The 15,127-nt window shown below is 40.3% G+C and overlaps 1 protein-coding gene across 1 annotated transcript in view; it reads right to left on the bottom strand.

The window, feature by feature from the left end:
* Positions 1–15,127, bottom strand: part of NIPAL2 (NIPA like domain containing 2) — a 102,111-nt gene that overhangs the window by 26,278 nt on the left and 60,706 nt on the right. Inside the window, exon 5 of the mRNA XM_003782456.3 lies at positions 2,688–2,809. Coding sequence (XP_003782504.1) covers positions 2,688–2,809 — 122 coding nt within the window. The remainder of the gene's footprint in view (positions 1–2,687; positions 2,810–15,127) is intronic.

The following is a 15,127-nucleotide window of genomic DNA, read 5'->3' as shown; positions in this document are numbered from 1 at the left end:
GAGGTAAATAGACAGTTTATTAAAGGGTGTGTAGGGAGTGAATAATTTATTTATTTATTTTTTTGAGACAGAGCCTCAAGCTGTCCCCCTGGGTAGAGTGCCATGGCATCACAGCTCACAGCAACCTCCAACTCCTGGGTTCAAGCGAGTCTCCTGCCTCAGCCTCCCAAGTAGCTGGGACCACAGGTGCCCGCCACAACGCCCGGCTATTTTTTGGTTGCAGCCGTCATTGTTGTTTTGGCGGGTCCGGGCTGGCGATTCGAACTCGCCACCTTAGGTGTATGTGGCTGGTGCCTTAGCCACTTGAGCCACAGGTGCCATGCCAATAATTTATTTTTTTTAAGGAAGAACCTAAGTATCTTCATAGGCAAGAGAAAGAAGTGGAGAGGGAGACTTCAAAAAGAAAAGACCTGCAAAGGTCAGAATTATATATCAGATATATATATATAGTATGGTATATATATATATATATATATATAGTATGGTATAGTATAGTATAGTATGGTAAGATATATAGAATTCTTGTCACATAGACTAGGAACTGCTGCCGTAATGCCCTGAGTTACACTTGGAGCAAAGTTCACAAATAAACACATCCCTGTAAGTTCCAATGTCACCTTTTTCAATACTAGGCATATAAATTGGGATCACACTGTTTTACCTGTTTTAAAGGTCAGGGACTATACCGGATAGCTCTTCGCAGTCAAATCCTAAAGATGTACGATTCTGTGCACTTTGATTCTTTTTATTGGACTCATGACTGTTTTCTCCTCCAGTTCTTGGTTAAATGCTTAGCTAGACTATGCCAGTTTTCTTCTTACTAGCTGCCCAAACCAGCTTCTGAAACAAGTTACATATCAATCATTTCTACCATGTTCTATCTTATACACCAGATACAGCCAGTGTATCAGATAAATATCCCAATTAATGACTTCAAATTTCAATATCAGCTCATTTCATTCTTTCTTTTACACATCTTCATCTTTTCAGTAATGCACTACTGCTGTCTGCCCCCTCGGACAATCTGTTACGTTGATTTCAATGAAGACTTTTTTGGGAAGAATACTTGCCTGGAATAAATTCAGTGAAGCCAAATGTGTCATAGGAATTGCCCCTTGACCTTGGAAGAAGAGTGTTTGCTTTGTTTTACTTTGAGCTATCCTAAAACATGTTGCTGTGGAATTTGTTGGATTAAATGTCATCGAAATTGTTCTAGAGAGAGGTCACCCCCAAGAAAAGGATACTTGGGAATCTAAGAGTACTTCTGATACTGGGAAAGTGGCACCCCAGCCAGCTCAGCCCAGCAGGGCTGGGGGACCTGCCACTTCTGTCTTGGTAGCAGCAGCTGGCAAAGGAACCGGCAGGCTGGAGCAAGCGGGGGGAACTTCCCTCCCCCACCAGAGGCTCCAGTAGAGCAGTGCAAGAGGACCTGCCAGCTCTGCCTTGGCAACAGAAACTAGCAGGCTGGAGCAAAAGGGGAAGCTTTCCTCTCCCACCGGAAGCTCCAATAACAAAAAAGACCAGGCAGATCAGGGGAAAACACTGGCAATTCCTCCAGTGCATCCCTGATTGGTCCATTTTCAATCCTGCTCCTGACTGGTCTATTTTATAGACCAATCAGCTAAGCTCTCAGCTCATTGGACAACTGCCCCTATATAAACCCCTGAGCAGAGAGCCTAGGGGCAGATCATCGCAGATCGTCAAGGAAGATAGAGCAGAAGAGCAAGACTTCAGCAGATTGTTGCTGACCTTGGAGGAAGAGAGAGCAGGAGAGCAAAGACCTCAGCAGATTGCCATTGAGAGAGAGCAGAAGAGGAAGAGCTGTAACACTTATACCCTGCTCTGCAAGGAAGTTTGGCTCTTTGTAAGAGCTGTAACACTTGCATCCTGCTCTGCAAGGAGGTTTGGCTCTTTCTAAGAGCTGTAACACTTATACCCTGCTCTGCAAGGAGGTTTGGCTCTTTGTAAGAACTGTGACACTTAAATAAAACCTATCTTATCCTGTTCTGCAAGGTTTGGCTCTTTGTAAGAGCTGTAATAATACCTCTGTAAATAAAGCCTAACTTACTGTCTGTCCTGTGGTCTGTCGGGAGCCAAATGACGCCAGATGGCCGCCCATCCCCACTGTCTGGAGTATGCTAACCTTTATCAGATAAGGAGCTGCTTTTCCCTTATCAGACAAGGAGCTGTTCTTCCCAGAGAAGCCATAAAATGTTTCAGACACATCGTTTACATTCCCAGCAGGAGATTGATGCAAGCTCTAACTCCTGCATTCCTCTGCCCCCCACCTCTTGTCTTCTCTGAATACTATAAAAACTGATCTGTTACATCCATTAAATGAGACCTTGACAAATCTGCTTGGTCTCGCCTCCTCTTCTTTCTCGTGCCCATTCTCTTTACAGGCTGGGTCCCCCTCGCCCCCCGAATAACCGTGTCCCGCAGGACGGGACAGTGGTCCATCAATTCATTCATCGAATCGTGGAGACCAAGAGCCTGGAAATCCAAAGTCAAAAATCCGGTATCACTTCCATTGCTGACTTACTATTTCTAATACTTTGGTATTGATCAAGTATATTTACACTGTAATAAGATGTTATGCTGAGAAGAAAAGATGTTCTCTAGTATCTTTATGTACCAGTGGTCTAGATAATATAGCTTCAGGGATAGTAAAATATTTAAATTCTTACCACATAGATCAGGAACTTCCAGCCAACAAAGTAATACTGTACTGTTCTTGCTGAGATGGCCTGAGTTATATTTGGAGCAAAGTTCACCAACAAATATATTCCTGCAAATGCCAATGTTGTACCTTTAAACAAAATTAGAAAGAAAAACCAAATTAAAAAGGGCACTTAATGCTTTTTGTGGTGCAGACGTTACCTAGAGACTATTACTTGTAAAAGTACCAACAGTCCCTCCTATTAAAATATGACTCATCAAATCATCCCTAGATAGCACCACATGTATACCTGGAGGGATTACCTTCAAAGGGGAATCCAGCCAGGGAATGGGTGGGACAGGACACAACAACTGATTTTTCCTCTATTGTTCCAAATGAATCCTGGCCTCTTAAGGGTCACTTTCCCCAAAGATGGAAAAGAGCAGAACATTGTGCATATGGAGATGTAAAAACACACCCAAACTGTTTCCATGTGGGCCAGTAAGTGCATGATGGATCCCGATCCATCTAGATCCATCTACATCTAGATCAACGGGCCCAGAGGTCAGGGAAGTTCTGCACGATGGTCTTCTCTGTACTCACTCATCTTTGGAGACTTTACACACACTTGTAAACCATAATCACTACCATTTAATTGAGTCTTTTTGGCGAAAATAACAAAGGTGAATGCAGACTTTGGTTACGGTTTTAATTAATCCTATTAAGAATCTGGAATTCCAAAGTTAGCTGAGAAAAAAAAAAAAGGAGTGTGTTACTGTCATCATTTGAACATTGCTTAACATAATGGAGGAAGGGAATGTGTGTGGGAGGGGTGGCCACAGGCAGAGGGGTAAAGGGAGGACTTGCCCTTCCAAAGGACACTGAAAACAGTGTTTATATATAGTTAGCAGCTGGAGAAAAGTTGCTAAATGTAGCATTTCTCAGCACACTTAAAAACTTGACTTGTTTCATCCCTGAGGTCAGTGTTCTTGTGGGTATAATTTACAGCTAGCATTGACTCCAACCTGAAACAATTTGGTTTGTCTATAAAAATCTCACAATGTGAAGGCACCAATTTTCTATTCCTTTTAACCAAATGATTCAGGTTTTGAACTCTGCTTTCGGAGCACAAACAGCACTTGATTTTTCATCCAAGCTAGACAGTGGCAACATAACGTATTGCAGAAACTAATGTCCAAGGAAGTTTCCCATAATGTACCACTTAATTCTGTAATGCTTTGTGAAGCTATGATTTTTAAAGCTATTTCTAAAGACAACTTTAAAAGTAAAAGACAACATATATTATTAAGTATTATGATAAAAGCAAAAGATATATTTAAGAATGTGGAGGAAAATTATTGGTCAGTCATGTCCTTTCTTTGGAACAAAAGATTCTATAAGATAATTGGTAAAAAGTAGAATGGATTGAAAAAAAAAGTTTTCTAAACTTGGCAAAGTAGCACAAGGCTATTGAACGCACTTTAAAAATTTTTGAAAACTTCTGTGTTTTTTAAAATGAAATCCCAATTTCTTAGTTATATAAAACTCCTCAACCAGCTACTTCTCTATCTCTTGTAACAGTACCTAGTATCAATTAACTGTCTTGTGTTTACATTTAGTTTAAATATTCATGTGGGTAACACATGTATGTGGCAAAATTCCAAAGATATGCAAGGATGATCAGTGGAAAGTTAAATCTCTCTTGTGCCCCGACGGGCCACTAGATCCCCTTCCCAAAGTTAACTACTGCCATCGGTTCCTGAGGTTTCCTTTTCAGAGATGCATGTGTGTGAGCATGCAGACATTTTATTTATTTTTAAATTTTTAATTTTTAGTTGTTATCGGTACGTAATAGTTTGTATGTGTTTATAAGGGACACATGATGTCTCCATATGTGAGTGAGTTAATCAAATCACAGTAACTAGGGCACCCATCACCTCAGGCATTTATCATTTCTTTGTGTTAAGAACATTCCGATTCCACTCTTTTAGTTATTTTAAAGTGTGTCCTAACTTAATGTTGGTTTTAGTCACTTTGTGGTGCTATCAAATATTGTTCATTCTATCTAACTATCTGACTCTATTTCTGTACCCATCACCGGTCCCCTTTATCCCCTGCTCCCTGCTCCCTTTCCCAGCTCCTGGTAACCATCATTCTACTCTTTATCTCCATGAGATCAATTGTTTTTAATATTTAGCTCCCACATATAAGTGAGAACATTTGAGATTTGTCTTGCTGTGTTTGGCTTATTTCACTTGACATAATGTTCTCCAGTTCCATTCCTGTTGTTACAAATGGCAGGATTTCATTCTTGTTGTGACTATATAATATTGCATTGTCTGTAAGGATCACAGTGTCTTTTTCCATTTGTCACTGATGGACACTTAGGTTTATTCCAAATCTTGGCTATTGTGAATAGTGCTGCAATAAACATGGGAGTGCAGATATGTTTTGATATACCGACTCCCCCTTCTTTTGGATACATACCCAGGAGTGGGATTGCTAGATGATATGGTAGTTCTATTTTTAGTTTTTTGAGGAACATCCATAGTTCTCCATAGTGGTTGCATTAATTTAGATTCTCACTGATAATGTACAAGTAGTAGTCCTCCCTCCCTCCTTCCCTTCCTCCCTTCCTTCCCATCTTCCTTTCTTCCCTTCCTCCCTTCCTTCTTTCCCTAAAAGTGATTTTCTCTGGTAGCATGTTTTAATTTCTTGCTTTTTATTTTTTGTGTATCTGTTGTAGGTTTTTTTTCCTGACATTTCCATGAGGCTTGCAAAAAACATTTCTTAACCAACTATTTTAAACATAGGACAACTCTGCTTACAACAAGCAAAGAGAATCTAACTGAAATTCAACACTTTAACTCCATCCCTTGCCCCGACTTTTAAACTTTTTATGGTTTTTGTCTTTATCTTTTCATACTATCTCTCTCTCACAAAGTCGTTGCAGTTATTTTTGGGAGGTTTGTCTTTTATCTTCTTACTCAAGGTTTAAGTGGTTCACATACTGCAATTCCAGCAATGGGCTATTTCGTATTTGTGTACATACTGCTAATAGTGAGTTGTACACCTTCAGATGATTTCCTATTGTTCATTGACGTGCTTATCTAAAGAACTCCTGTTAGCATGACTTGTAGAACAGGTCTGGTGTTGATGAAAACTCCTTCAGCTTTTATTTGAGAAAGTCTTTATTTCTCCTGAAAGTCTGAAGGATATTTTTGCAGGATATACTTTTTTAGGGTTAAGAATTTTTTCCTTCAGCACCTTGACTATGGCATGCCATGCTCTCCTCGCCTACAACATTTCCACTGAGAAGCTACTGCCAGAGGGATTGGAGCTCCTCTATATGTTATTTTTTTCTTTTTTTGCTTCCCCTAGGATCTTTTCTTTATCCATGATTATTAAATGCCTAGAAGTAGTCTTGTTTGGGTTATATCTGCTTGGTTCTATGACCTTCTTATATATGAATATTGGTATCTTTCTCTAGGTTTGTAAAGTTTGCTGTAATCATTTCTTTGAATAAACTTTCTAGCCCAGTCTTTCTCTCTGCCTCTTATATTTGCCCTTTTGAGGCTATTTCATAGATCGTATAGGCACGGTTCATTCTTTTTCCTCTTCTGACAGCTTATTTTCAAACAGCCTGTCTTTATGCTCACTAATTCTTTCTTCTTCTTGATCAATGCTGCTGTTAAGAGACGCTGATACATTTCTCAGTTTGCCAGTTGAATTTTCCAGCTCCAGAATTTCTGGCTGATTTTCTTTTTCTTATTTAAATCTCTTTGTTAAGTATCTCTGATAGGCTCCTGAATTCCTTCCCTGTGTTGTCTGACAGTCCTTAAGCTTCTTTAGGACAGCTATTTTGAATTCTTTGTCTGAAAGACCACACATATCCATCACTCCAGGATTGGTCACTGATATCTTATTTAGTTTGTTTGGTGAAGTCATGTTTTCTTGAATGTTTCTGGTGCTTGTGGATGTTTGTTAATGTCTGTGCTTTGAAGAGTTAGATATTTAGTTTAATTTTTACTGTCTGGGCTTGTTTAAACTTGTCCTTCTTGAGAAGGCTTTCCAGGTATTCAAAGAGAAATTGAGTGTCATGATCTAAGTCCTTGGTCAATTACAGGTGTTTCTGCACTGAGGCTATTCCAAGCCCAATAATACTGTGACTCCTGCAGACTCTTGGTGGCACCATTTTGGCGGACTTGGGTAAGATACAGGAGAATTCCCTGAATTACAAAGCAAAGTCTCTCACTCTCTTCTCTCACTGTCTGTGCTGGGTTGCTCAGTTTGGGGAGGAGTGATGGGGGCACTCCCTCATGATCACTGCAGCTAGGACTGCACCAGATCATACCCCAAGTCAGCCTAGTCTCACCCAAAGCCCAGAGCGACAATTGCTTGACTACCTTTTATGTTTATTCAAAACCCAAGGGGTCTTTAATCAGCAGATGATGAATCCTGCTGGGATGGGATCTTGTCCTTCAGGGCAATATGTTTCTTTCTGGCCCAGGATAGGTCTGGAACTGTTGTCCAGGAACTAGGGCCTGGAATCAGGGGCTTCAGGAGTCTGCTTGGTACTTTATTTTTTGTGGCTGAGTTGGTACCCAAGTTGCAAAACAGAGTCCTCTGAAGCCTTCCCCTTTCTTTCCTCAAGGAAAAGAAGATTGTCTCTGTGCTGTCCTGCTTGGAATTGGAGGATGGATAACACAGGCACTGGCTTGACTGCTACTGCTGGTGTCCCAGAGTCACATCCACCCCAAGTTCATGGGCTCTGAGCTAACACAGCCACAGGAGTTGGAAAGGACTGCAGCCTTTGTGGCCCAGACTGCCTTGTGAATTTAGTCCAGGTCCCAGACTGCTTTTTCTCAGATAGTGTGTATGGCTAGTGGGGATTCAGGTTTTGAACTAGAGGATTTTTCTCTGTCTAACCTGGTCTAAATGTTCCTTCCATGAATGCTGGCAGAGTTCTGCCTTTTGCTGTATTCCCCTGTGCCAGGGTGGCTCTGAGTTTCAATGCAAAGTCCCATAATACCTTCACTGTCCTTCCCCTGGGCACATAGATTTTCTCTCCACTCCACAGGGCACTGGCAGAGTGCTACCAGATAGAGGAGAGATGATGTAGGCCATGCAAGACTGTCTTTTCTGCCCCATTCCATACCTCTTTCCTTGATACAATGTTAAAACCAGGTATTGGGATTGCTCACCTGAGTTTTGGATCTTCTGAAGGTGCTTCCTTGCATGGATGGTGTTTGTGTAGAGGGGCATTTATTTGACCATTGTGCTCCACACCCTCTGAGTTTTTTTTTTTTTTTTTTAACACAAATGATAGCATATACACATTTTTCTGCATCTTGCTTTTTTGGTTCTACTTAATAGAACATTATGGACTGGTCTGTTAAGTAGAATGAAACAGAACATTTTTGATATGAAATACCAAGTATATGTAGGAGGCCTCATTCTTTTTTAAGTCTGCTAATATTCCATTATATGGAGGTAGTGTTGTTTACTTAACTTTCCAATATGATACCTGTTTCACATCTACTTCCCTATTTCCCTTCTATGCCCATCCCTACCAATGTATATCTTCATTACATTTTAAGACTCTTTAAAAAATAAAATATAGGTTCCATGAATGGATTAATAAACTGTGTATACCATGGAATACTAGTTAGTTATAAAAAGATGGAGACTTTGCATCTTTTTTATTTACCTGGATGGATTTGGAGGACATCTTCCTAAGTAAAGTATCTCAAAAATAGAAAAGCCAGCATCCTGTGTACTTAGTACTAATCTGAAAATAGCAAACCAACAACTACAAGCCCACATGAGAGAAAAACACAGTTAAATTAAAGAAGAATGGAGGAGAGAGGGGGCTTGGTTAGTTTCCACCTGTTGGGTACAATGTAGAGGTAGATGGCACACTTCCTGGGTGAAGGACTCAACTATAACTCAGACTCTGAACTTTATATTACAAATGCAAATAATGTAACCTAATCATATGTATCCTCATATTAACCCATAATTAAATAAAAATCTAAGTACCTTTCAAATATATCATTTGGCCCCACATCACTGTGAATTTAGTAAGTAACTCTGTGGCAGCTCAGTGGCTCACACATTTTTTCTTCTTCATAATTTTAATTTCAGCTACCTCTGACAATTACAAAGGCAATTCTTAGATAGCTGCTACCAGTTCCATCCTTTTTTTTTTGGTGTTATTCATATTTTAAAATGTGATTTACTGACACCTCTATGAGTGTGCACATTTTTCGTAAGTGTTTAAAGGTGTTGAAGACAGTCATTTTTACTTCCCTAAATACATTTCTTTAAAATATTCTACCTTTTTTCTAAAAGTGGCACGACACGTTGGTACCTACTGTTTTTATTTCAGTAAAAAATTATTTCAGATATAATTATCTTGCCTGGGATTTTCCAGCTGGTAGGAAGAGAGCTTAGACTCATAAATATTCCTTCTTTTGCAAGACACAGATTTCTAACTCAGAAAACTTGCTAGTTTTCCTTCTGCTGGCCCAAAAATTTGCCCAAAGGAGTAATGCAGACACATAAGATTTCCAGGAAACTGGGCAGCTCGGCCATGCTCCTCGCCCAGGGAAATGGTTACATTCCTGGTCAAGACTTGAACCCCAGAAAACAAATCTAAGCAGAAAGTGAATATGAGCTCAGGCAAGTGACTGATCTTGCTGTGTGACTCAGTCTCCTCATTGATTTCCACGTCACATGGCTAGATCCCAGGAATTCGGCTCTGCAAGAGGCTGGTCTGGGCACTGAACATGCTGAAAGCTCACTGACAGGCCTGATGTGACAGCTGATCCTGGGTGGGTCCATCTAAGGATGTTGACTGCCTGTCATGAGTCAGTGGCCCTCTGAGTTATGCTCATGAATTAACCCAAAACTGAATCTCTCAGATTATAGTCCAGGGAAGATCAGGGACTGAGACTGGGGCCGTCTCTGGGGAGGCAGCAACCCAGTCTGATGATGGAACGGACAGGCAGGAAAGACTTGGCTGGTATCTTCTCACTGCCTAATTAAGAGTTCTCTCCATTCGTCTCAAAAGAAAACAGAAGGAAGGAAATAACTAACGGAACAAAAGAAGAAAAAAAAAAGAGTAGTACTGTGTTTGTTACTCACAGCTAACCTCAGGGAACTAGGGGCTAAAGCCCCATGATCTGGATGTTGGAGGAGACCACAAACAGCAGTCAGGCAGCTGTGAGTAAACCGCAGGTAGGAGCCAATGTCTGGATGCTGGACCATCCACAAGGCATTCTGCCCTCATGCCAAAGCCTGTGGCAAATGCATTTTCTCATCAAATACAACTCAAGTCTCTTAAAAGTCTACAATAGTCAGGTGGGAGTCTTAGATTTAGCTTGATAAAATATACAAGTATTAATGTAATTTCTTCCTATAAACTTGTCAATGTGGGAAACAGGTAAGCAAGCTGATCCTTGCTCCTCATAGTAAACACACTAAGTATACCAGGAAGGCTAAGGTAATCGGATTTTTTTATAGTCACTAACCAATGGGGGCTGTCAGGGACTGACCCCACTGCCAATTAGTCTGCACATGTTCTGTTGTCCCACTTAAACAGATGAACAAACCCCACTTTTGGTGGGGTCAGTTCCCCTCCATTGGTTAGCAGCTGTTTAAGGTGATGTTCTTAAAACATTGTTTTCAAAGACAAGTCTGGCTGACATGGAGCGTTATAGCATGATCAGCATCAGACTGAAATGTGATAATAATTATACTGGGAAGAGCTAATATTTATAAGCACAATTCTAAGGGCTTTAATACATAACTGATTTAATCCATACCTATAAAAATAACTTTGCTATTGTGTTATAATATTATTACGACATAGATGCTATAAAAATTATATAGCATGTAATGTGCATAATATACAGAGTGAACATAAAGTTCATGTGCAATTTAAAGTTACAACTATTTTAAATTGCCCCAAAACTATATGTCTACCCTGTAGAATTGTGTACTCTTAAACTACTACCATTTATATTCGACAAATGAGGAAACTGAATTATAGAGGATATAATTATGTTGCCTGGGATTTTCCAGCTGGTAGGAAGAGGGCTTAGACTGAAACCCAGGTAGGTAAGTTTTCTTCTCTATTACGCTCTACAGCCTCTTGTATGCATTAAGGATAAAGGCTGCTGAGTAGACAGCTTAGACTGCCATTTACACTGCAGTCGATGTTGAGTGGTGCCCTCAGGAACTGCACAGAGCATACAGCCCAAGGCCGATGCAGCAGCCCTGCTGGGGACAGAAGGAACTGGCTCCTCCTGGCAGGGGTCCCTGACTGGTCTCAGGTTATTTCTTAGGCCCCCAACTTTCCTTTAGAAGAGTATGCCCAAACTGGTATTCCTTGGAACCAGTTTCGTAAGACAGATAGGTCCCAAGGCAGATGTATTTAGGAAGAGGTGAGTTAAATGGCCTTACCTAGTTCTACTGGAAAATCTCTCAGATCCTCTAATGCATCAGTGTTCACTGTGGATCTCCCAGAGGAGGATATGGTTGTAAATTTTCTAAACATCTTTGACTATTTACATTGAATTCAAGTGGTGTTTTGGGGAATATCTTATCCTTTGGGAACTACTTGATGTTTAACTGGATCCAGCTGTGGGGATGCAGTCTTTGTTGCAGGAGGATACTAGAGTTCTGCAGCAAGTCTCCTCGAGATGTCTGTGGACTTCGAGTGAAGGTCAAAGGCTGTCCCAGGAAAAGCACCCTGCACTCAGCCTCCTTCAGATGCTTCTGTTCACTGCCACTCTCACCTGAAGTCTCACCTGTCCAAGCTGTGGATTCTAAGATCTACTTACATGGTTCTTCCTCAGCTGACACCCTGTTTCTCAGACCTCTCTTCTCCCCGTAACTAAAACCTGAAATCTTGAATTTTGTCCCTATTCTCTAACTGGACACCAGTTAGTATTAACTGCCTATTTTCTGACTTCTGGAATCCGACCTCACCTCACTTTCAGGAGCCTTAAGAGTTTTTTAATATTCAGCTATCTGACACCAGCCAAATTGCCGTCTGATTCCCCAGCCCCTACAATGATCAATGACAGCCTACTTAGTGCTTCTGTGGGATACCAGGAGTCATAGAATAAATCTAACTCCTTAACATCAAACTTCTGTGGGAATACCCTCCTATAACTGCAACCTCTGCAGATTTCTCAGGCTTTTGGCAGATAAACCTTGAAGGAGCCCTAAATTGGAAAGTCTTAGTATGCAGTGGATCCAAATTGTCTGGACCCACTATCTGAAAGGCTCTTATTCTTGAAGAAACTCTGCAACTAAAACATCTGATCTGTCCTCTCAACTAGAAACAATAGGTCATCTGGTTAGTTTAGTGTTCTGGGTACTAGCCCCAAACCAACCTGACCTCTGATGTGGGAAAGAGAGGGAAGATGGCCTTCATCTCACTATTAATCTCTTGACACGCTATCTAGGGAAATCCTTTGTAAGTGACCTGAAGTAATCAAATTACTGGTCTCTGGAGCATGCTGATGAATTAATTGTAATTTCTATTCCTATGATGACACTATCTGGGCTCAAAGCAACTATTAGATTTGGTGTTTTTGACGGTGAAAGGAGAAAAGAGAAGAAAATACTATAATGTTTTTGCCGATTGAAGGGGAGAGGAATCTGGTGCTTTTTAAAAGGAAAAAAATCATTAAAATAATTTAAAATTATTAATCCACTAAGCATCAGAGCCCAGTCCAAAGCCTGTCATTGAGTTAATAACAGTTGGCAATTCTTTTCAGACGTAGCTTTTGTGAGGTCATTTTTTCTGAGCCTAGTGGTGAAAAGCATCAGAGCCACAGAGCAACATTTGGCAATAAATTAGTTCAGCTTGTTTCCACATGGCCCCCAAATCTTCATTTGTTCCATCATGAAAAACAAACTTTCGTTTGCTTGAAGCAGGGAAAAATAAATGATTTTTCTTTACACATTTTGACAATTTAATTTTTAGCATGTGCATATGTTAATCTTTAAAAAACACCACTAACTACTCTTTTCCCTATTTGGTTTTAGTCTCTGTAAGGAAAAAACATGCATTCTTTGCTTTTAACAGAAAGAGCTAAATTTTCTCATTGCAACAGCAATGAAGTCCAAAGAAAATACATGTGACTTAACATGGTATTGAGTGATATTAGGGAAAAGTCCGTCCCTGGACTTCTTTAAGTATGCAGTGGGTTACTACATCTCAGATAACGATAATCTTATGGTGTTGCCAGTTGGAGGCAGAGGTATGGAATAGGTGACTAAATCTTTTTTCATTCCCATGATACAGATTAAAGGTAAAAATGGATCACTTTTAACTACGAAAAAAACGTGACTTAGCAGGATTAAGCGTTAAGTCAGGAAGAGGGGAGAAAGAAAAAACGAACCAGAGTAGTGAGAAAGGTACCTAGATTACTAAAGTTTGTAAAAATATCCTAATCAAGGTGTCCTCTCATTAACTAGTAGAGGGAAGGGGTGGGTGCTGCTGGTGTAGCAGTAATGATAAAAACAGCTAACATTATTGAGCACTGATTGTGTGATGGGCCCTGTTCTAAGAATTTTACATACACAAACTCATTTATTTCTATGAGGTCGGTATCTCTGTCTTCCTTTTAAAGATGAGGACATGGAGGCTTAAAGGGCTTATTTAAGTAACGCTGCAAGCTCTTTGATACTAACGGCTCACCCTAAGCCACTGTACCATAGCCATATTAGGTGCCCTTGTTAGAATACTGGAGCTTGGGCAAGTTATTTTGCTTCTGTAGATGGTTATTCCAACATTTAAATGAGATAATACATGCAAAACACTAATAGTATCTAGCAAGAGTAAATGTTTAATAAATATTAGCTGCTATTTATTTATTTTTGAGACAGAGTCTCATTCTGTTATTCTGACTAGAGTGGTGTGCATCAGCCGAGCTCATGATAATCTCAAACTCCTGGGCTCAAGTGATCCTCCTGCCTCAGCCTTACTAGTAGCTGAAACTACACGTGCCTGCCATGAGGCCAGGCTAATGTTTCTATTTTTAGCAGAGATGGGGCCTTGCTCTTGATCAGGCTGGTCTGGAACTCTTGAGCTCAAGTGATCCTCCTTGCCCCCCAGGGTGTTAGGATTGCAGATGTCAGCCACCATATCCAGCCCAAATAGTAGCTGTTATTAAAGCATAGGAAATTAGCAAAGAATCCTAAAGGATTAATTAGAGGTTTTACTTTGCTAGTTTGCTTTCTTAGTGCATGTCTGTGTTTCCCAGTCCTTATGTTACATTCTTAGAAATTGCTGGGGAATGAAGGCGGTAATCATAGACATTAGGACCTTACACCGCCAGGGCTTTCCACTTCTCAGGGTGCTCCTACACAAGTGATTGCTCACCACAGTCATGCTACTTGTCAGCAAACTGAGCCTTTAAGAAGTTAAGTAATATTAGTTTAGCCACAAATTTGATAGCAGAAGTTTGAATTCAGATTTGAAGTTGTAAGGATGAGTTTAATTCCCAGCCTTTAATGTTCTCCTAGTTTATTGCATCTAGTAATATTAAGCTAATCTTGAGTTTTCTATGTATAAAATCAAATCACCTGTACATACTGAAATTTGTATTTCTTCCTTCCCATAGTTACTCCTTTCATTTATTTTTCCTAATCTTTACAGGCAGCGGCTGTGGCGCAATATTAAACAGAAACTTACCTTACCTTTTTGCACTTTTGTTAACCTTTCTCATGTTCTTCCCATGGTATGTCCTCCCCCAAAGGCGTGGATGTAGCACATGCATGTGCTACCCCATTGTCAGAACCATTTCAAATGTTATGGCTGCCATAAAAAAGTTTCTTTGCTCTTCCCAGCTAGAGTAATTTCTCTTCATTCTAAATCTGTGGGTCTCAACAGGAGGGTGATTTTTGTCCCCCAGGGGACATTTGGCAGTGTCTACAGACATTTTTGGTTGTGATACCTGGGTGGGGCGGTGGTGGTAGAGGCATCTAGTGGGCACAGGCCAGGAAGAGATGGTCATCACCCTACCACACACAGGACAGCCCTTTACCATGAAGACTTACTGGGCCCAAAGTGTCAGCAATGCCGAGGTTCAGAAACATTGGTCTAAAGCTAAACTAAAGGGTGATGGCATTATGTTATTTCTCATTTTCTCCTTAAAAAATTATTTGTGTATCTATTTTATCATGGACTATAAATTATTGGAGGGCAGGGATTCTGTCTTAATCATCTTTTCCCACTAATATTCAAGATAATCAGCCAAGCCTCTCTTATGTCTGTCTGAATTATCTCATTAAATACCTTAGATTAATAATCATGAATCAACCATTAGCTACAAAAGATGACAGATGTTAGATGAAAGGATTTTTTTTTTTTTTTTTGGAGACAGAGCCTCAAGCTGTCCCCCTGGGTAGAGTGCCTTGGCATTACAGCTCACAGCAACCTCCAAC

This window comes from Otolemur garnettii, unplaced genomic scaffold (genome assembly GCF_000181295.1).
Source record: "Otolemur garnettii isolate 467f Iridium unplaced genomic scaffold, OtoGar3 scaffold00004, whole genome shotgun sequence".
NCBI lineage: Eukaryota > Metazoa > Chordata > Mammalia > Primates > Galagidae > Otolemur > Otolemur garnettii.
This window is presented reverse-complemented; position numbering and strand designations above follow the sequence as displayed.